At 47.2% G+C, this 21,869-nt stretch overlaps 1 protein-coding gene across 1 annotated transcript in view; it reads left to right on the forward strand.

Moving 5' to 3' along the window:
- FBH1 (F-box DNA helicase 1) overlaps positions 1–21,869 on the forward strand; it is a 618,156-nt gene that overhangs the window by 274,560 nt on the left and 321,727 nt on the right. Inside the window, exon 11 of the mRNA XM_086918941.1 lies at positions 17,818–17,905. Coding sequence (XP_086775067.1) covers positions 17,818–17,905 — 88 coding nt within the window. The remainder of the gene's footprint in view (positions 1–17,817; positions 17,906–21,869) is intronic.

Below are 21,869 nucleotides of genomic sequence, written 5' to 3' on the forward strand. Positions count from 1 at the left end.
CGTCTCACTTTACAGGAAGGGGTAGCAGTTTAACACTCGAGCAAACTTAGGTGCCTGCGACCACTTTGACACGATACAGTGGGTATGACCCAGGGCAATCTAGGTGGAATACACCTCAGTTCGACTTACTAGAACATGCATATAGGATACCATCAGCATCTCTGCACAATACAGACCCTCGATTAGGCAAATTGCTCAGCCGAAAAGTAGGTTCTGATTTTGAACATAATTTGTATAGGCAGTGTCAGTGCAATTGCAGCATGGATGTTGGGACAGGCCCCTGAGCAAGCACCCCCCCTCCCACGGCGCAGTCTGGTGGCAATTTGGAGGTTTGATGTAGAAGCGCCAGGACACGCCGCATGCCCGAGACCAGCCCGATCACTTCACAGTGGACTATGACTTTCATGTGGACATACTGCTTACCTAGGCGGTATGCACGGGCACTATGGGATTTTCAGCGGTGTGGTGAGACACACGGAGAGCTGTCACATCGCCCATCCAAAAGAACAGAGGTCAACGTTGGGGAGAAGGGAGCAGACCACGCCCACTTGGGTTTGTACTTAGAGTGTCTGCTCCACGCGAATCCAGGTTCTGGTGTTTGCGGCTACCCAGCACGTCTTGACCAGCAGTGTTCTGACCAATCACAGTGGGACAATCTGCTTTTAAATATGGGCGGGGGAAGCACTTGCAAGATTCCGGGCGGCATCTGAGGAAGTTTTTCATAAACAAAACGCGTCATGCACAACGCCTGAATTAAAGGAATTTGACCGCTCACCTGTGTTGCCGTGGTGCTCTTTTCCCTCTGCAGTGGTGAGGGACGTGAGCGAGAGTGTTTTGGGGTGCAGCCACAAGCGCCTCTTTGAGCACCCACCCCGAGAGAGTCCGGCGCAGTCTGGTGGCAATTTGGAGGTTTGAGATATATATATATATATATATATATATATATATATATATATATATATATATATATATATATATATATATATATTTTCGTCCTCCGCTTATTCCACCACAACACATGTAGTAAGTTCGACGTAGAGACGAAACCCAAATCTTGGTGTTAATGTTTTATTGCGCCCATCACCAGTCTGCCATGACGCGTTTCGGCTACAACAGCCTTGATCACATGACGCATTCATGGGGCCTGGCCACCATTTTTAAAGTGCAAAGTGCGTGATGGAAATAGTAGACATACTATCACAAATGAATTGCAGTGTTAGCAAAGACATTAAAACCAACGTAAAGTGCTATCAGTGAAATACTTTGGAAAGCAAGTTTTAACTGTATAAATACAGAATTGATTTAGCTTGCGCTGAACTTGCATTTAGCAAATATTGAGAAATGCACATAATATATACAGCCCAAATCTTTAGTGGAGTTGGCTGGAATTGTAGACATGTCGTAAATTGTAAACCGTATGTTATATAAATAGAAACAACGATAAAAACAATTAAAAAACATTCAGATCAAATACAATGTTTTCTAAAATCAATTCATAATGATAAAATTACATGTTATAGATGATGCCCATGTGGGCAATTCATTAACTAAAATCGCTAAACGTTCAGTGATGGTTGGGTGTATGTGCAACATCACGCATATAAACTCATAAAGTGCTACCAGTGTGAGATAAAGTGAGGTGTGCCCATTTGAATAAAAAGGTTATAAAAATATTTTATAACTTAAAAAGTAGTATGTGTGGAGACAAAGGAAGTTTACTTAGAAGGTCAGTTGCAAAAAAGAGAATATCAGTGGAACAATGCTTTTATGGTTCAGAATGGAATACTTAGTAATCAGACCAGGTTAAAGATAAGTGTGGCAATCTTCACTCTTGTTGAGCCCGTTGGGCATCTTGCTGTCCAGCAAGATGATATTTCGGGTCTCGAGTTTACGGAGGAGCCCTTCCCTGTCACCACCTTTTCGTTGGGGAGGGACCCGGTCTATGACAAAGTATGTGAGGCCTGCTGGGTTCTTATTATGTGCTATTTCAAAGTGTCTGGCCACTGGATACGTTGGGTCTGCGTTGGAAATGGCCCTCAGATGCTGTAAGATTCTTTTATGAACGTGGGGCCTTGTGCTCCCCACATAGCGAAGCCCGCAGGGACATTGTAAAACGTATACAGCAAATTCTGTTTTGCAATTGACTTTCTCTTTTATTTTTAAAGGAACAGGAGAGAAAGGTATTGTATACTCAGATTTACTGATTCCATTTCTGCAAGCCTTACAAGTAGCACATTTCAAGAACCCTTTACTCTCTGCTAACCACGTGCCCGTGATTAGTTCAGGGCTGCTTGAGACCAGACTATTTTCCATAGATCTGGCTTTCCTGTAGGTGATATTAGGCCTCATCTTAACCAAACTGCCAATAACCGGGTCGCTTCTAATCAGGAACCAATTGTTCCGTCCATCCATTTTCGGGTGGGGGCAATTAATTGTGCTGGCGTTAAACACCATGTACTTTGTTTTATCTATGTTGATCACCAGGTTCCTTTTCTTACAGAATTCGGTAAATTGGTCTAACACCCGCTGCATCCCCATTGGTGTTTTTGAAAGCAGCAGGGTGTGCAGATCATAGCCTCTGGCCAGAAATCTAGATCTGCACTCGTCTTGTGCTTTTTGGCAATTTGTCTCATTGCTGCAAATACGTCTTATGCGGAGCATCTCCCCATAGGGGATGCTCTTTATAAGATGGGGGGGGGGGGGGGGGGGGGGGTGATGACTGTACGCATGCAACACAGTGTTGCCAGATGTTGGTTTCCTGTGGAGCTATGTCTGTAATTCACCCTGATCTATATAAATCTCCACATCTAAAAACACAATCGAGGTAGGGCTAACAGTGTTTGTAAAATGCAAATTAAGATTATTAGAATTCAAACAATCAATGAATGCAGCAACATCAACTTCAGAACCATCCCAAATCATAACAAGCATTTGCAATGCAATAGGTCTCGCATTAGGAAAGTTTGAGCTATTGGTATTGTAAATGACAAATTTTTCATTTATGTGTTGGTTTTGAAAATAGCTAAATTAATAGCTTTGTCATTTACAATGCCAATAGTTTTAACTTTTGGAAATGTGACACCTATAGCATTTGTAATGAAATATGTGTTGTAGTTACGTGATTTAGATGTATTGATATTACAAATAACAATGGCTTTTATTTTTTTAATAATTAATATTTAAATAAAAGCTATTGTAATTTATAATGGCAATAGCTTTTTGTAAATAATCTTTGTGAAGATTATGTTCAATGTATTTTATTGTGAGGAAAATCCAAGAACAGAAGTGAAATATTAACATCTTTTTGTGACATTTGTAATAAAGCTTGAAACATTGAGAGAACATATTTGAAGCACTTGTTGTTGAATGGTTGCACAGATTGATGCTGTGGTGGTGCTGAGTGATGTTGTGGTGGCGACGAGTGATGCTGTGGTGTTCAGTGATGCTGTGGTAGCATATAGTGATGTTGTGGTGCCCCTGAGTGATGCTGTGGTGATGCGATAGATAGAGTAAGGGCGATAGATAGACAGACAGACAGATAGAGTAAGGGCGATAGATAGATAGACAGACAGATAGAGTAAGGGCGATAGATAGATAGACAGACAGATAGAGTAAGGGCGATAGATAGATAGACAGACATATAGAGTAAGGGCGATAGATAGATAGACAGACAGATAGAGTAAGGGCGATAGATAGATAGACAGATAGAGTAAGGGCGATAGAGTAAGGGCGATAGATAGAGTGAGGGCGATAGATAGATAGATAGATAGATAGAGTGAGGGCGATAGATAGATAGAGTGAGGGCGATAGATAGATAGATAGATAGATAGTTAGTTAGAGTGAGGGCGATAGATAGATAGATAGATAGAGTGAGGGCGATAGATAGATAGATAGATAGAGTGAGGGCGATAGATAGATAGATAGATAGATAGATAGATAGATAGATAGATAGATAGAGTGAGGGGCGACACAGACTACAGTTCTTTACTGGCCACAGGCCTAGGCTAGCGCCCTAAAGGCACAGTCACCAGGACTTGCTCTCACCTCGCCATTCGTGCTGCCAGGTGTGAAATCCAAAACACTCCTGTGCACACTCCCCCTTGAAAAGAAGTCCAAAACAAGTGCAAACCCTACCATAAGAAATACAAAACAAAGCAGCCCACACACATCACAAAAAGGCTTAAATGAGGATAGAGAACGTTAAAGTCTGATAATACAAAATACAATGTCTTGCTATTTTATCACAAAGACTCTTGAAACTATGCTTGGAAAGCATTAAAAGCTCAAACATTCTCAATTTTTTGTTAAATGTGATGAATTGGCAGCAGCAAAGGACAAGCATTAAGGCTAGGGTAAACCACCGAAGAATGTCTTTGTTGCACAAATGCACTCCAGCTTCTTCCATAGTAAATTAATTGTCTCAAGGCACTTTATAATCATGCCTGTAGCGCTACACAAAGGCCGGTAACATAATCCAATACAACATGAAAAAATGTGTATATCAAGATCATCATGCAATATACTTCAACACAATTTCTCAGCCTCGCCAGGATTAGAACTCGTGACCTACAAATGCACACCTAAAACTTTTCAAGAAGCTCCCACCACTGCGCCACGCGAAGAGTTGATGCATCGCTCCTGCACGTCTATCTGCCGCGTCGCTACGTTATAGCGAGTGTTTGACTCACAGCGGAAGGACCGTCAAGTAAATGAGATATCTGATGTTCTCACATTCAATAATGTGACATTATTACAGAGGGTTAGGCACACCGTAACAGACTGCTATTGCAACACATAAACCCACTGAAAACCCTCACCCACCCTCCGTATCCCCGCCGAAAAACCTACATCCAGGCACTAAAGTGAGCGTGGGTGTCCTCAACTTGGGAGGGGGGAGGCTTTGCGCGCTTAATGTGTGAGTGTAGAGGTGGCATGTGAGTGCAAGGGGCGCCAGTACGTGGTAAGTGTGGGGTGTCTGTTATGTGGCATTTGTCTGCTGCAAGGAGTCACCATACTTCTTTTCAAAGATTAGCGTGCGATACAATCAGCAACAAAAAAAACCTCGAGCAGGCGGACATCTGCTGTCTGGCTGGCGCTAGAAAAGAGGAAGCGAGTGAGACGGAGCACTGATAAAAGAGGGACGAAAGATGAGCCAAATACACCAACGGGAATTTCTAGTTTTGTTCTATATAAAGGGCGCTGGAGGTTCCCCTAAAGACCATCCTGCCTGCTGAATGGATGGATGCGTTCTGTAACTAATACCTTCAACGAGGTGAAAGGAAAAGTAAAACGTGCCCCTGGCGTTTTCAGGAACTAAGGCGGAGAACGTTCAAGTTCATCATCCAATGAATCGTAACAGCGCTGGAGGTCCGAACTGGAAAGTCTTAAAAAGGCTGACAAATACACAGAACACTAATTAAATATAATGAAATGAGAACAAACTCCAAGTTGTCGTCCTCCTGCTGGGCTCTCACCTCCCTATACCACGCAAACACCAAACTGCCCATCCCCCTGCTCAAGCCGCCGGCCTCTCCTTGGAACAAGCATGGCGCGTGCTGCAGTCCGCCGCCGGCCTGCGACCAGGAAGTCAGGCAGGCCGGGCGGGACAACCGGAAACAGGAAGTAGGAGGGCGGGAGCCTACCCCGCCTCCCACGGAAGAGCCACGATTGTTTTGAGCACCGGAGCAGGCAGGAGCCTACCCTGCGCCCCAATGCCGAAGAAGGGAGGAAGAGTCCTGCTGCCGGTGAGAGCCGAGGAAGCCGGTGAGTGGGGCTTCGCCTTGTTGCTGGGCTGCGAGGGCGGGGGGGGGGGCATGTGTGTGCGCGCGCGTGCGGCGGCGGGCTGTGTATGTGTGTGAGCGTGCGTGTGTGTGTATGTGTCTTGGAGACTGTGTGTATGCGTGTGTGTGTGACTGTGGGGGGGTGGGGGGGTTGCCTGTCTGGGTGCCTGCGTGTCCGTGTAAGTGTAAATGCGTGTGCATGAATGCGCGTTAGGCTGACTTGCTGGGAGTATGGGAGGGAAGTGCACGGCGCGGCGCAGGACGGAACGTGCGCGTTCGCGCAGCCAAATCTGCCTGCTAAAGCTCGTGACAGTTTCTTGTCCTCCCATTCCCCCGTGTCCGATAGCTATAAGTCTCCGACCCTGGACGCATCCTTCGGATGCGAATTCCAGGGCGAGACCTAAAAAGGTCGTCTATATATCTCCACCAACCTTTAACCCTGGTGTTCATGGTGGCTGCATAGTCTACCATGAGGACCTGCTCCTCCCAAAAGCCCATATGGAGACAGGCGTAACTCGGGGAGAAGCAGGCCCCCATAGCCACGCCTCTTGTTTGGAGGAAAAGTTGATTAGAAAATAAAAACACATTATTCTCCAAACTTGCAAGGATCATTTCTACCACCATGTTGGAATGTTCTGTGCAGTCAATAGGTCTTTTAGTGAGGTAGTATTGAACCGCCTTGATCCCATCTTTGTGATGGATGCTGGTATACAGGGATGTCATATATATATGTGTTCCTGTATACATATTTACAAATATATCTATGTGTATCTAAACATTTATTTTCTTGCAATATTTGAATACTGTCTTTGTATAAGCAGATAGATTATTTTTAAGATTGTTAATATCCTGGCAATAGGACCAGAGGCCGCAGAGAATGTGGGGTTCTATTCTGGAAACACAATTTGGTACAAGTACTGCTCGCTATTCTGATACAAGCATGTGAATCAATGAAAGATTCAATACTGGAGAAAAAACTAGTTACTTACCTGTACACTATGGTCCTCCAGTATTATCTTTCATAGATTCACATGCAGCCCGCCTACCCCGACGTTTCTCAGGTAGACCTTTTTATCTCTAGATATGTCCTTGTCTCTCACTTTGGGCTAGAAATCTGAGGTATGATGGCTCTGCTGAGGAGTGTGATGTCAGGGCTAGCAGCTGATTGGCCGCGTTTTGGACCAAATAACGAAGAGGTTTGGTTACCAAATAATGTGATTCCCTATGGGATTTTTTCTATGCAGTTTTCTAGTACTGTTATGGTAATTCTGTTACTGTGAGACTCCCACCATGACGACGGGGAAGATACAAGCATGTGAATCTTTGAAAGATAATACTGGAGAACCATAGTGTACAGGTAAGTAACTAGTTTTTTCTTACAGGTACATGTTGGGACTAATCGTTCTCTTAATTAGGGTGGGCACCACCCTATTTTGTCACCCTCCAGTGGGATGGAGGCATATGCCTCTCTCTGGTTGGCTGGGTCCCCCCATCTGCAAGATGACGGGGACTGAGAGCTGTGCTTCACCTCGCCTCCCCCACCTGAGGGGTGGTGTTGGCAAATGTGGGCACACCTCCCTTCCTCCCTACGTTTTCCCACCACTTATCCCACTCAAAGTAGGAGTTAGAACCAGTGGGGGCCAGTTACTGGAAGCAGCAAATGTCTGGGGTTGCTCAGAAAGGCGGCAAGCCTTAGAAGCTTCCCCTTCGTGGACCCTAAACATCTTGGGGTTAGAGGCTTGGCACCTCGTCACAGAATATACATTGTTTCAGACATCGAGAGCAAAAGGCTCTCAGCCCAGGGGTCCAGAAACGTGTCTGGTGGTGCGCAGCCACTCAGCCAGGACACTAGACGTAGGTCGTTTTTCAGGCGGCATCTCTAAGGTGCCCTTTGAGTGCATTTTTCATTAAATCACACACTGCTATCAGTGTGGGTTTAATGAGCTCAGAAGTTTGATAGCAAACTTCCTAGTTTAAAAAAAAAATATTTTTTATTAACAAATAACACAGAAAAGGTGGTGGTCATCACAATCAAGGTACATAGAAGTCACATGTGCATCGCGGGAAATCACAAAGCGTGCAGAACAGTTACTCCATGAGGATATTCATAACAGTGCATCATAGTACATTTTACAGTGCGAGCGGTTCATCAACCGAGGCAATTTGGGGGGGCTCACATATGTTGCCTCTATATTCGTTCCAGTTGGACCACACTTCAATCCATTTCCTGGGGCATCCACGTGCCACGTACCCCCTTTTCTCCTGGAGCATGCACCAGTCTATATCCTTCTTCCAGGAACCCAATCTCGGGGGGCCCCCCACAACCTAGCTATGTTCCGTTTTGCAATTGCAAAACCCAACGTCGCCTATAGCCTCCCTCGGGGTGACAGGTCTGTGGGTTCCCAGATGTTCAGCAGGCACCTTTTCGCCTCCAGTCGCAGCTCCACCCCCCACACCTCTTGCATACAGCGAGTCACCCGGTTCCAATAAGTTTGCAGCATAGGGCATTCCCACAGGTTATGGAAGTATGTCCCTACCTCCCCAGGGTCCGTTTTTGAACGGATATGCGAGGTGTCCCCGGCCATAGCAGCTCTCTGTGTGGCTTCAATGGACGAGAAATATGAGTTCGGGACCAAGTCCGGATAGTTTTGCAGGGCGTATAAGAATCTCGGCAAGGCCATCATTTTAAAGAGCGTCGCCCTTCCCAGGAGGGACAGCTGGAGCTTCCGCCATGAGGCAGAGTCCCTTTTGAACCGCTGTAGGGGCGGCATTAGATTCCTCTCATATCTGGTGGCCTTATCTTTAGAGATGAAAATCCCAAGGTAAAGAAACCCCTCCGCGGCCACTTTAATCGGGCAGCCCCGGGGGACTAACGGAGGGTCCCCTTGCAGGACATAGAGTGTGGACTTGCCCCAGTTGATACTATACCCTGAGTTTCTCCCAAAGCTGGTGAAGATGTCCATAGCCACTATGAGGGACTTGCGAGGTCTTGTGAGGTATAAGAGGATATCATCCGCGTAAAGCGAAATTCTGTCCTCCCACCCATCAGTCCAGCGAATCCCCATCAGGGAGAGGTCTTGTCTGATCCAGGCAGCAAGGGGCTCCAACGACAGGGCAAAGAGCAGGGGTGGGAGGGGACACACCTGTTGTGTCCCTCTCCCAAGACTAAACACCACAGAGGTTTTATTATTGACCGAGACCTGGGCCAGGGGCTCAGTGTAAAGGAGATGCACCCACCCAATGAAGCTTGGTCCGAAGCCCAGTTTCTGAAGGACCTCCATCTCCGCTTTGAGTTGCATCTGGTGGACTACCCCTAGGTCACCATCAGTCTGTGCAGCAGTTTCAAGCTCAAGAAGGTCTCTCTCCATAGTGACCATTTGCGCCTCTCTTTCCCTGCGGCGGCCAGCGATCGCCGAAAGAGCCTCCCCTCTGATCACGGTCTTGAAGGCCTCCCACAGTACCACTGATTAAGCTACCGTACCATCATTACTCTCAAAATAGCAGTCAATCGAAAGAGTGAGCTTCTTCTTCGTGTCCTCGCTACGTAGGTACCAGGCATTGATCGGTGCTATGCAGCCCTCTTGTCTGTCCCCGACCGTGAGGTGGGCAAACACCGGCAAGTGGTCCGAGATACCCCTTGCTAAATGTGTAATTTCATGGATTGTAGTGTCATGCTGCAAAGGTGCTAATATGTAATCAATGCGGGAGAATGAACGGTGTGGGCCAGAAAAGAAAGTGTATTGCGTGTCCGTCAGGTGGCGGTGACGTCAGAGATCAGTAAGACCAAATGCCTCGATGAATTCAGCTAGCCCAATGTGACCCGTTGGAATGTCCCTGGAGGGGTGTCTAACTAGGGCCCCAGAGACCACAGCGTTAAAGTCGCCCCCACCAGAAGATGCCCTTCCAGTAACGAAAGGAGTAACTTGCCCAGATCCTGATCTGATTGGGTTTGAAGGCCAGGTGGGATGTAAGTCGTGACTAGATTGATCCTGCGACCCTCCCATCTCCCCCAAATAGCCCCGTAGCGCCCCAGAGGGTCAGAATCTGTGTAGTCGATAACTAGGGGAAAGTTACGGCGGAGAAGGATTCCCACCCTCGGGATCCGGAGGTGAGGCCGGCATGTACCGCCAAAGAGTACCCCCATCGATTCAACGTGTGGCACGTGTTTCCCAGGAGATGCGTCTCCTGCAGGAGTACCACATCCGTGAGGTGTCGTTTAATAAACTGTAACACAATGATCCTTTTGAGCTTGTCCCCCAATCCGTTGACGTTCCAGCTTAAGACCTTGAGGCTTTTATCCCGTTGTAATGCACACTATTTACTGGAAAAACAGCCCCGTAGTCCCCGACATCTTGCACATGTGTAACCATACATTTCTGATGTGACCACTCCAAACTTGCCTCCCACCTTCCCCCCCCCCCCCCCAACAACTCCCATCCCCCCCAGTTCCCCCCATCCCCAACAGCTGGTCCCCGAGTTCCCCGGCCTCAGAAAAGCCCCTGACCCTACCCCCTGCCACAACTCCCCCCACCCTGCTTCCCTGCCTCGTAGGCTTCAAACTACCCACAACCCCAATCATCAGAGCGCCTTTCGCCCGACCCCAACCCGGAAGTGAGGAAACCGCCCCCCTCCCGCAAAAACTCCTGTAGGGGAAGAGTGCGCCGGCCCCAACTCCAAATGCCGCCCATGTCTGCCCCCACACTTGCATATCATGGCTGTGCCCAAGACACACTCTAATAAACAGTTAAGTACGATGCATAAGAGTGCTCAGCTCCCCGACAATGCAACGCTGCATCAGGCCCCCAATACATAATTTATACATTACAGTTCGGCAGGGTCCATGTCCTATGTTTCTCGCCCTCAGCGACCATCAGTGTCCCGTAGAGATCCCACTTAGGGCTAGCCGACCTGGACCGCCATGAACGCTGGCTCTGGACGTCCACCTCCGACCTTTCAGCCGTGGATCCCGGAGAGGCGACCCGATTGTCCCTCCAGGTTCCGCCCTCCGGTTGTTCATGCTCTCGTGGCGACTCTCTGTCCAGCCAGTTCTGAACCTCCGATGGTGAGGTGAAAAACAGGGATTTGCCTCCAGTAATGACCTTCAGTTTGGCCGGAAAGAACAGCATGTACTTGATTCCTCGTTCACGGAGACTGCCGCCTTCACGCCCACGAAGGAGTGCCGATCCCGCTGAACTTGGAGTGTGAAGTCCGGGAAGAGACGGATTGTGGCTACTTCGTAGAGTAAGTCACCCTTTTGACTTGCCGCCTGTAGGATGGCCTCGCGGTCCCTATAATTCAGGATTTTTGCAATGATAGTTCTGGGCGGCGCCCCTGGCTTAAGTTTAGGGACCGGCGCACGGTGAGCTCCCTCCACTGTGAAAATGTTGGACAGTCGCCTTGGCTTTAGGTGGATGAGGATAAGGTCCTCCAGAAACAGCTCGACATTGGGCCCCTCCGTTCCCTCCAGCACTCCTATCACTTGTATATTACTCCGTCGGGCCCTCCCTTCTTGATCCTCGAGCCTAAGGGCCATTTGCCGGTGTTGGTGTACCAGTTCGCTAACCCGTTTTTCCAACATTTTGGAGGAGGTTTGAAGCGCCTTTATCTCAGATTCGTTGGTCTTGTACCTCCCCGTAGTTTTGCCAAGATCCGTCCGAGTAGGTTCACTTCAATGGAGATTTTGTCCATTTTCGTCTCCAGGTTGGTGCCCAGGGACTGGATCGCCGCCATTATGGAGGTCAGGGACTGTTCTTTTTGGCCAGCTTGGTCCTCCGTCGCGCTTCCCGCCTGGCCCTGCCCCAGAGGAACCGCATACTTGTCCAATTTGTTGGTTTGGGTGTTTACGTTGCCTTTCGGTCTCATGGTGGCGTAGTGTTCAATCCTAAAGGTATACTACCCGATGTGTGTGGTCTCTTCAACAGCTACACCTCGGAGTAACAGGTCTGTTACAGCTCCCTCGTCCGTATCTGTGGGACGCGGCCCCCTTTCACCCTCTTTTGGGCAGTCCGACTTTGTCAGGAGCGCCCCCAGCTCCACAGCCAGGGCACCCGTCAAGTGGGCAGAGCTGATGCTCGCTTCACACCTCCGCGTGCCGCAGAGGTCAAGGTAGAGCACAGTCCACTCCGCCACCCGATCTTGCTCTCCTTGATGCGATCCGCTCCGAGGCCTCCGAGCCCCGCCGGGCCCCCCGCCGAAGGTCTCAGTATCTGTTGCAGGGATGTTGTATGTGCCTCTATTGTATAATTCCACGGGGCTCTCGGTCTATAGGTCAAGTCAGCATAGTGCCGGTGATACCCCCACGGGACACCTCCGTTGCCCCGGGGGCAGGTGACGCATCTCCACTGGCCCTGGGATGTCTCAGTAGAGCCCCCCTCTTAGTGCTGGTCCGCAGGCGCTGCTCCTGGCCTCCAGCCCCCAGTAGGAAGGTACCCCCGGGAGATCGCTTCAGATGCCGCCCAACTCCAGCCACGCCTTTTGCTCAGGCGGCGCGGTGTCCCAAGGGCCCCCCCACGAGGCCCCCACGTTTTCACTTGTCCACCGGATGTGGCCGGGCTTGAGGCCCAGCTCCGCGAGGCCTCACCTCCCACTCTAGGCCCCGGACCGGGCTGCCAGTAAAGCCTCAGGCCGTGCTTCCTCCCCCCCCCCCCCCCCCCCCCCCCCCCTGGAACCGATGGGCCACCGGGGGACAGGGCTGTCTCCTCTTGCAGTTAGCTGGGAGAGTAAAGGGCCCGCACCTCGCCGCTCTCTCCTACCTCGTAGAGGTCTTCCGGCACCGCTTAGGACAGGCCGCGACCAGGCCGCAAGCCGGGGCCTCCCGTGGACGCGTTGCGCGGGCTCCGGGCACCAGTTCGCTCGCCTCTCAGTCCGGTGCGGAGGTCCAAGGGCTCTAACTCCGGCCCAGAGGGGAGTCGGGCCCGGGAATAGATTATCTCGGGAGCGCTCCGCGTTAGCGAGTCGGGGAGCTTATTTAGTGGTGTCCTGGGTGCGGATTATTGCCGGATATGTCTCGGGACAGATTCAGCTACGACGGTGCTTGATGTCTAGGCGGCCATCTTCGTTGGCGCCTGGCCACGCCCCCTCAACTTCCTAGTTTTTAGTAAAGCCATTATGGTGCGGTGGAGTTTGTAATGCCAAACTCCTAGCACCATGTACTCTTAATGGTATTACGGCACTTGCAATGTCAAAGAATTGGTTTAGACACTGTAGGGGTTCAGGGTCAATGCACCTGTGCCCTCACCACTGGTATAGTGCACCCAGCTAGAGGAGTGGCTGACCTATGCCACAGCAGTGGGCTGTAGGCATGGCACACAGGGATATGTGCCACGGCGCCTCTTCACTTTGTTCCGCACCAAAGCACGTAGCCTGCAATGGAAGTGTGTATCTGTTTGTGTGTAAAGGTACAGGGCATCAAAAGAAGGCAGAACAAGTGCTGCAGCCCTTAGAGTCCTTCCCTGGCCACAGTGCCCTTGGTACCTATGGTACCATTTACAAGAGTCTGACATGTGGCCAAAGAGTGCCAATTGAGTTTTGTAACAATGGAGTTATGGGAAGGAACATAGGCCATGGGTACATGTGTGGCAGGAACCCAGGGCACACTCAGTCAAAGTACATCAACAGTTTGGCAAACAGTGGGGGCCACCATGCAAAAAGAGGGCACTTTCTTACAGGTACCCACACCATCAGTGGCTGCAGAGTGCTATGTTGATTAAGTGGTCAGGGAAATTTGCTTACTCTTTTCCCCCAAACCTGATGATATCACTAGTGTTCGAAAAGGGCAAAGGTTTGTTAACAATGGAAAGAGGGAAGGTGTATCACTCAAAACCAGTCACCATTAGCCCAGAGGCATGGCTTCTGAGTACCTAGAGTTTGGACTCTTGGGACTTTCACAGAGATACATATAAGTAGTCCTAAAAGATGCCAGAAGGCCTACCACGTGAACATTGAACATGATCATACACTTGTGGTACAGTGTGGAATGTGGTGATAATTGGACAAGGACACTACTATTGTTAAGTGCCTCACTTAAAGTACACCCCAGCCATAGTGGGCTACACAGGGTGTGTTGTTGGAAGAAATTTCTTTAACATGCCGATTACCAAGAAATTTCGAGAAGTAGCCAAAAATGTGGTTGCATTAAGGTCAGTGTCCACACCACTTAAACTTAGTTCTGACACAGCTGATTAAGTTGCCTTTTAAGCCAACACATGAGGCAAGGTTAAAGTGTTTAACTGTAAAAAAAAAAAAAAAAAAAGAAATAGCCTACCTGATTGCCATCACTCTCATCTTAGTGATGAGATAGTGAACTGCAAGTACTCACAACACAAGAACCTTACTTACATATAGATAAGGACAGAGTGGTAGCAAGGGCTGTCCACGGTTTCAGCAGGAGGTCGTTTCAAATTTCCATGTCAACCAAGTTACACAGCTACCAAGATTACAAGCAGAAAGCGTCCTTTAGCTGGCATATGAAGCCAGAAAATTCTTCAATCTGGAAGACTACTCCTACAGATAAGTAACCATTTCGATATTGTATATAACTTGTGCAGATATCTTCAGTAGTTAGGGCAAGAGTGGGAGCCTGCAACAAGGAAGAATCCGTCCAAGTACAAAGAGGTCAAAGACGTTCTAAACAAGAAGGCGATAAGGATGTACCAAAAAAAGAGGAGAGAACCTGGGGAAGCTACTTCATTAACTTTCTGGTGCCAAAATCAGACAAGACCCTGAGACCCATTCTTTTTTTTTTTTTTTTTTTTTTTGAAAACCTTTATTTATCGCAAACATAGTACACAGCGTCTGCCTACAACCACTGCGGGCCGGCCGCTATGACAATATCCAACCTACCAAGGTACCTTGCTCTACAGTAGATGACAAAGGTAACAACGCCGCGCTAAACAGGCAAGGGACCGGAGGGAAAGGATAAAGAGGGTTTCATTTTATCATTTTGACGAATCGTCCTAAAGTCAGATCGGGTGGCTGAGTGGGCGAACAACATATAAAGGTATCCAACAAGGAGACATCGTTATCAAAATACTAGCATACATTATTACAATAATAATACACAAGCGCAGAAGCACATATCGCCCTAGTCAGCGCCCACCCAAAGAATATATCACATTAAGGAGTTATAATCCAACTTATCAACAGTATAATAGGATATTAGAGGGATCATTGAATAGCAGCAATGGAAGGATGTGACGACGTATATAAAGCACTCCTTATATGGGAAAAAATTTTTGACAGATAATGCGCCCTCAAACAATTGTGGAAAAGGGGGAAGGAAGAGCAAAGGAATTGTAATCATTCAGTGGCTATGCAATGTAGTCGATATCGTAGTTAGAGAATCAATCGACCATGTGATAAGACGTAGATACGAAGCACAAAAAATCGTCCCGGAAAGAACCAAACCCAACCTCCCGTCTGACCCCAGATGGACAAGAAGAAAAAGAGGAATAAGAGGAAGAAAAAGAAGAAAAGGCCATAGAAACAAGAAGAAAGGAAATCAAGCCCCAACCCCCCCACCCTGCACGTTGAAGAGGCTATGGCCCTCCCCCCCCACAAACGTGCCTGTCGCCCCAAGAAACCCACAGAAGGGTAACTCCCAAGAAAGAAGAAAAGAAGGGAGGAGGAGCCCACCAAATACTAAGTCCCCCGGACGCCCCAGCCATACAACCTCTTCTACCCCATGTACAGTAAAGAATAGATAGCATACAATACTGAGAAAATAGGGAGAGATCACGGGTATCACAGCAGTACGCACTTAGGAGGTACCCCAGTCCGAGTCCCCACCCGCCAATCGAAACCAAGTCGTCACCACCCCACATGTGAATCGGCAGAAGCGGGGAGATGAAAGCATCACTTAAAGTCATTAGAGTCTCACTGATGTATTGTATAATAGCGCTTCAATCCGAGATCTCGCCAGCCAGGAAATTACAATCCACCAATTTAAGTCCGCTAACCCTGGCCAGTCCGTACCCGTCCCCCCGACCGGGACCCTCGTGGGGGAACCCCCACTAGTAAAACAAAGGAACAAGATGGCCGCTTTCGACAGGGAGATGTTGTTCCAAGACAAAATGGACGGTTCCAGTCTAGACCGAATCCATGAACACCACTGAGTGGTGTCAACCAATGCTGCAGAATGATGAAAGGCAGAAGCAGGGCCAGCTGAGCGTGGACAATAAGGCTAACCAAATGCCGCGCCTGCGGCGCCGTTCCAGAAGGCAGCAAAGTCCAGGCAAAAGTTACAAGTTCCGACAGACATGGAGACAGTGTAGCGCTGGTGATGAAAACAGGCATCAGAACGCGTCCGCCGGCACTGTCAGTGAGCCGAAGTGGAGAGCAGTCGTGACGCAACAATGTAGCCCGGTCTAGAGTGAGGATAGGCAGAGCGTCACGGTGAAAGAAGAAAGCCAATGGTGTAGGATCCACCCCGGTCATGGCGGCATCAAGACTCTCGGACAGCGACAGAAAGCCTTCACGCGCGTCCGCCCGCAAGTCGTCGAGTGCACTGAGAATAGAGCCAGGAGTTAGAGCAGCCAGGGGTCCCATCTTCTCCACTAGTACAGGCGCGGTCTCCAAAGTTAGTACAGTGTTCAGGGCCCCGCAGCACAGTCTAGTGCTTATCGAGTCAACGTTGGTAATCAGCGCCGCTGGATCAGCCATCTTGGCAGCCCCGTCAGGGGAATCACAGTGGCACCGGGGCGCAAATACTAGAGAATCACAGAGACTCAGGCCGCTGTCCCTGGGCAGATCCGTAAGCAGTGGGCGATCCGTGATATGACCTCACGCAGATCAATTCGGAGCGGTAGCAGGCTTATGGGGAAGCTACAGTGTCCAAATGTCTCCCATCATGGGGGTGGCGCCACTCACCTCCCCTGTAGGTCCCGGTTGCAGCGGCACTCGTGAGAACTCCCGGTCGGCAGGTACATAATCCAAAAGTGGCAGGCAGTCCCATACATTCGGAGACAGCGGCGCCAATCAAGACGTAAGGGTCACTCTGCAGCCATACCCCCTCGTAGCTCCGGCAGCCGCCATATCTGCATCCCAGCCTGGGTCTCGATTACGGGGGTAGGGACGAACACCGTAGAGCACTTGGTCATATTTCGGGATCTCGGGCAGGCAGGGACCTCGGGGGAGCACCAGTAAATGCAGCGCTCGCTTGCCGTCCTCTCGGTATCACCCAGCGGCAGGATAAAGGTCAGGATATCATCGCGAGGAACAAAGGATCGAGGAGCCGAGGGGCTACACGTCCGTTCCCGTCGCCATCTTGGCTCCTCCCATCGACCCATTCTTGATCCTCTATTACTGAACAGGTTTATCAGAACACAAAGGTTCAAGATGACTACACTACAGGAAATCATTCCACTCCTGTGAAGGGTGGATTACCTGGCGACCATAGACCTCAAATATGCTTACCTGCATGTGGTTCTTTGGGCTCGTTGTCAACAGGTAACCTTATCAGTTCAGTGTACCGCCTTTTGGGATAAAATCGGGTCTGATGGTGTTCATATTGTGTCTTATAGAAGTGGCAGCACACTTGAGGAGTTTGGGGATTCATGTCTACCCCAGACTAGACAATGGTAGAGATGATGTCGCTCACACAAGGCCAGAGAAGCATAGATAAATCATAGATAAATCAATTAAAATGCTTCCTCTTGAGCCTAGAAAAAGCATCCTCGGTCCCAGAGAAAGAAAGTACCTTTCTGGAAGCAAGACATTTCTGGGGGTCAATGTGTTCGCACCCTCCCCCCACCACCATCATTAGCAGTGTAATGTAAAGCAGGGTTATTCCTTGGCCTAAAACTAAATTGTAGGGGAAAGGAGAAACTAATAATAATCTGGTGACAATCACTTATTCCAATCCAATCCAAACATGCTTTATTCGAAATGTAGTCATAAAATCACTTATTTAAACATTATTAGAAAAAACATGCAAATAATTATGCAGTCCAGTACAAGCACTAACTTGTCTTTGCTTACTTTCTGTATGCAGGTACGTATGAAACAAGTACAGCCATAACTGTCTGCTGTTGTTTTTCAGTTTGCCGTACGCGAAGCAACGAAAATCTGGAATCAGATGACACTTCCATTTCAGACAAGCACGGAGGCTTACAAAATGACACATGATGGTAGTTGTGTATTTCTTTTTTCTTAACTGCAGTTGAAACTGATTGCAAACCCCAAAGTAATGCTTGAATAGTTTTACTGTAGAAGGATGTGGAGTTTGGGTATGAGAGACACATGGCTATGGAGTACAAAGGGTGCTTTATTTAGTTACCATAGAACACAGTTCTGTGAATTAAAGTTTCATTACAACTGGCTAGTATTTTTTACTGACTCACCAGGAAGGCCAGGACGGAAATCCCACAGTTCTTCTACTCCTTTGATGTGGTTCTCTCCAAATGTAATTGCACATCATTGCCTTTGTATTCCATTGATGCCTTCACTGTAGCTGTCAATTTTGTCAATCGAGGATATTTATGACATTTTGGTGTCCGCTAATCAAACCAACTTCATATTTGAATTTTCAGTCTTGGAGGATTGCTTTGTCACTAACCTATGCAATGAATAAGCAACCAAATGTTTAGACCAGTAAAGGATTTAAGTCAGGTTTTTTATTCTGTCATTTTGAAAACATGTGAACTTGAGCAAACACACAAAAATGAAATGTGTTATTGAGTAAGGATATCAAGCATGTGTAAGAAGTCATCTCTCATTCCACCAGGAGGTTCTTGAAAGGCTAGCAACGCTGCCTGCGCGATAATCATCCAGGGTGTTTCAGGGTGGAGAGCATAGAAAACTTTGTTTGGCACATAAAGAGGAGGGCTATAGGTGTAGACAGAACTATGAAAATGTTCTTCTGAGCATGAGGACCCATATTAGAGAAGATGCTTTAGCTTCCTTACTAGCGGCCACAAGCAGTAATCACACTAATGCTTTTTGGAAGGTTATAAGCTCACCATTTTTGCGACGGGAGTTACTCCTTCCTTGTAATTTAAAATCTCTCCTAGTAAATGGGTCGACCATTTTGAGGAAATACTTATGCGAAGTCTCCATCGAATATGTTTTCCACAGACACAACTACGCTTGTAGATGCATCAGTGAGAAAGCTGTGAATGTTCGACTTTGCTAATTGAGTCGAAGTGGCAAAGCTCATTTACTGGATATGTTCAAGTCTAACATCGAGACTAAGTCTAAGTCTAGATTTACAAGTCAAAATTGTGGGTTAAATCTAAATGACTACTCTAGAAAGTTGGGTAGATGAAAACGCAGTCTCGACGTACATCCAGTATGGCTTCAGGTAAAGTTTGGGTACAGAAGAACAGTTTTTAAATTTGCACCTGTTAGTAGGTAAATTCATTATAGCTCAATAAGGGTAATTGAACCTTGCTTTCATGGACCTTAGAAGGACGTACGACTGTGAACCTTTTTAAGCTATGGTAATCTTCAGTGCGTTTTTTGAGATATCTGTATATGGATGTTTTTGATAGGGTACAGTTTGACCCAAATAGTGAGTGTACTTAATTAGCTGGGTAGTGGGAGGATTGATACAATGCTGTGTCTTGGCACCTTTTTTGTTTAATTTATATATCCGTGATTTGGAAAGATCCTGGACAGAAAAGGGCCTAGAAATACACATAGTAAATGACCTCCATATTGTGGAATTGCTTTATGCAGATGGTTCTGTGTCACTCTTGAGGATACATTTCTTCATGGTTTTATATCTTTTATGGATCAACTTGATCTAACATCTGAATTTCAAATCTTCTTGGTAGTAGTGGTTTACCACATTGCACATCCCTAATCAAAGTGAATGGGCAAAGTAACAAAACACATACTGAAAAAGTAATTGAACAATGATACTGTGCTCATGTGGTATCTTAGCACTGTGCTACAAATACAGTTTAAAATTATTGATGAAGTCTAAAACCCACAAAGCCCCATTGTAATGCATTGATATTAAAGTACATGTCAAATTGAAAGAGCATCTACAAAATTGGTTGCTTTCCAAGACTTGTGGGACTATTGAAAAATGCAAACCAGGTACTATGAATTGAGACTTATGGGACCTGCTTCAGGTAGACAAAGAATGGCTTTGTCTAAGCTGGGGCTCCCAGTTGAGGAGGGTAGATTTATCTTCCTGGACTTTAAGCTTTATTACCCAGCAGCACATTTGCAGTTGGCCTCAATGTGGTTGGAGGAAAGATTATGACCCCCCCTCCCAATAGAAGAGCATACCACTTTCACTGCTTAATGAAGTTATTGCTGAGGCTTAAGTATTACATTTACTACTCCTGATGCAGCATTGAAGTGCTTTACTGTGAGTAGCATGCTACACTAGAACCTAGGGTAGGTAAGTGGTATTTTTAGTTATTGGCATTAGTCATGTGCTATTACGTTTTTCTTTTTTACTGTAGTTTAGTTATAGAAGGTTAAAATGAAGACCAATTAGATGCCGTCATTATTGGTAGGAGGGAGGGGGAGCTATGGGGTTTCCAGCAAATAGTTAGTGAGATATATAGATTGGTCGGAGGAGGATAGCTATTGTTTGGTTGCATTGATAGGATTTTACAGAAGGAGAGGTTGTGATCCAAGAGAGGGTCATTTTCCATACAGGGGTCTAGGAGTGTCGTGGGAGAAGGTTTATCAGAGATAGCAAACATCTGAGAATGTAGAAAGGAACAACATTCTATACAGGGCTTTATGTCCGGGACTGTCAACGTAAACATGTGAGTCAGAATGTACAGATCATTTAAACATTAAGAGCCCAAGCCTACTGTGAGCCTGGCCTAGTGCAGTCCTTGTAAGTGTTGTGCAAGGTCTGTACACTGTGAAAGAGAAGGTGGGGCAGACTCCTTCTTTGGGAAAAGTCGTATTTAATGGTTTTCCCTCATTATTCTGTATAAAAGGATTTTCAGTCATTCATTAAAATGTAGGTGTTTGGCACCTGCTGAGAGCATCTCAGCAACACGCATTCAGATTTATACCTTGTTTTGTTACCTAATCCCATTCTAGATTGTTCCTGCAGTACATCAGAGCAATTGTAGATACGAAAAGTACCTAACGCTAACACCCTAAGTGTATTTTGTGCGTGGTTCTATATGTGGCCAATGTGGTGCTTGCAGTGTATGTAAAAGTGAAGAGGAGTAATGGAGGCCTTTGGGCTCAATTTTGGAAGCCTGTGCCTATGGGGGTGATGTGCTTTTCCCAGACAGTGAAAGTATATTGCTGGCATTATTGAAACGGTTCAGAAGAGACCTAGACACTGAAGTGTGTATGGAGTGGACTGGGCTCCTATGCAAATTCAATTTGCTCCTTGTGGTCAATGGCATTGGTTTTTGAATGTGGCTTCTCACCAATAAGCCACACCCAATCACTGCACTCCCACCTGGGAGGCAAATATACCACTGCACCTTTGAATTATATACACTTTTGAGCATGTCCTACCACCCCTGGCACAGTAAGACTTCAGCACAAAACAAACAGCGCCTTTAGAAAAGGAGTTTTATTTAACAAAATGCAAAGACTATCACTTTTAGAATGAGGCTTGGGGTTTATTACATAATACTCTCTAAACAAAGGCTGTTTCAGATTCCAAATGCATTAGATTCAAATATATGTAGAAAACATATAATCTAATGGCATGAATCAATAACTGAGAAAACTATAATACTGATTAATAAACACGCAATAACTGATATAAGAGAAGATACACTGGACGTCCTGCAAGAGATCAGAAAGATATATATACAGAGTAGAGGATCACTCTGGATGTGCACCTCCCACCCAACAAAGAAAACACCTCAATTGATCACAACCACTGGCTCACATCACAATGGCAATAATCACAAAACTCAATACATCACCTGATGCATACACTGCCCACTTCTGGCCGGGGAAAGTCTTCACACAGTCGGGGATCAGAGCTCAGCAATCAGGGTTCAATCCGAGATAGACACGTCTGCCCTTGCTCAGAATCCAAACTCCCAAACTTTCACCAGACCAGTGTAGGCTCCCCCTTTTAATACAAATCCAAACATAACGAAGCGTCTACCAACCCTCGCCCCCTCGTTCTCATGAGAGCCCGTACCA

This window comes from Lissotriton vulgaris, chromosome 1_1 (assembly GCF_964263255.1).
Source record: "Lissotriton vulgaris chromosome 1_1, aLisVul1.2, whole genome shotgun sequence".
NCBI classification, from domain to species: Eukaryota; Metazoa; Chordata; class Amphibia; order Caudata; family Salamandridae; genus Lissotriton; species Lissotriton vulgaris.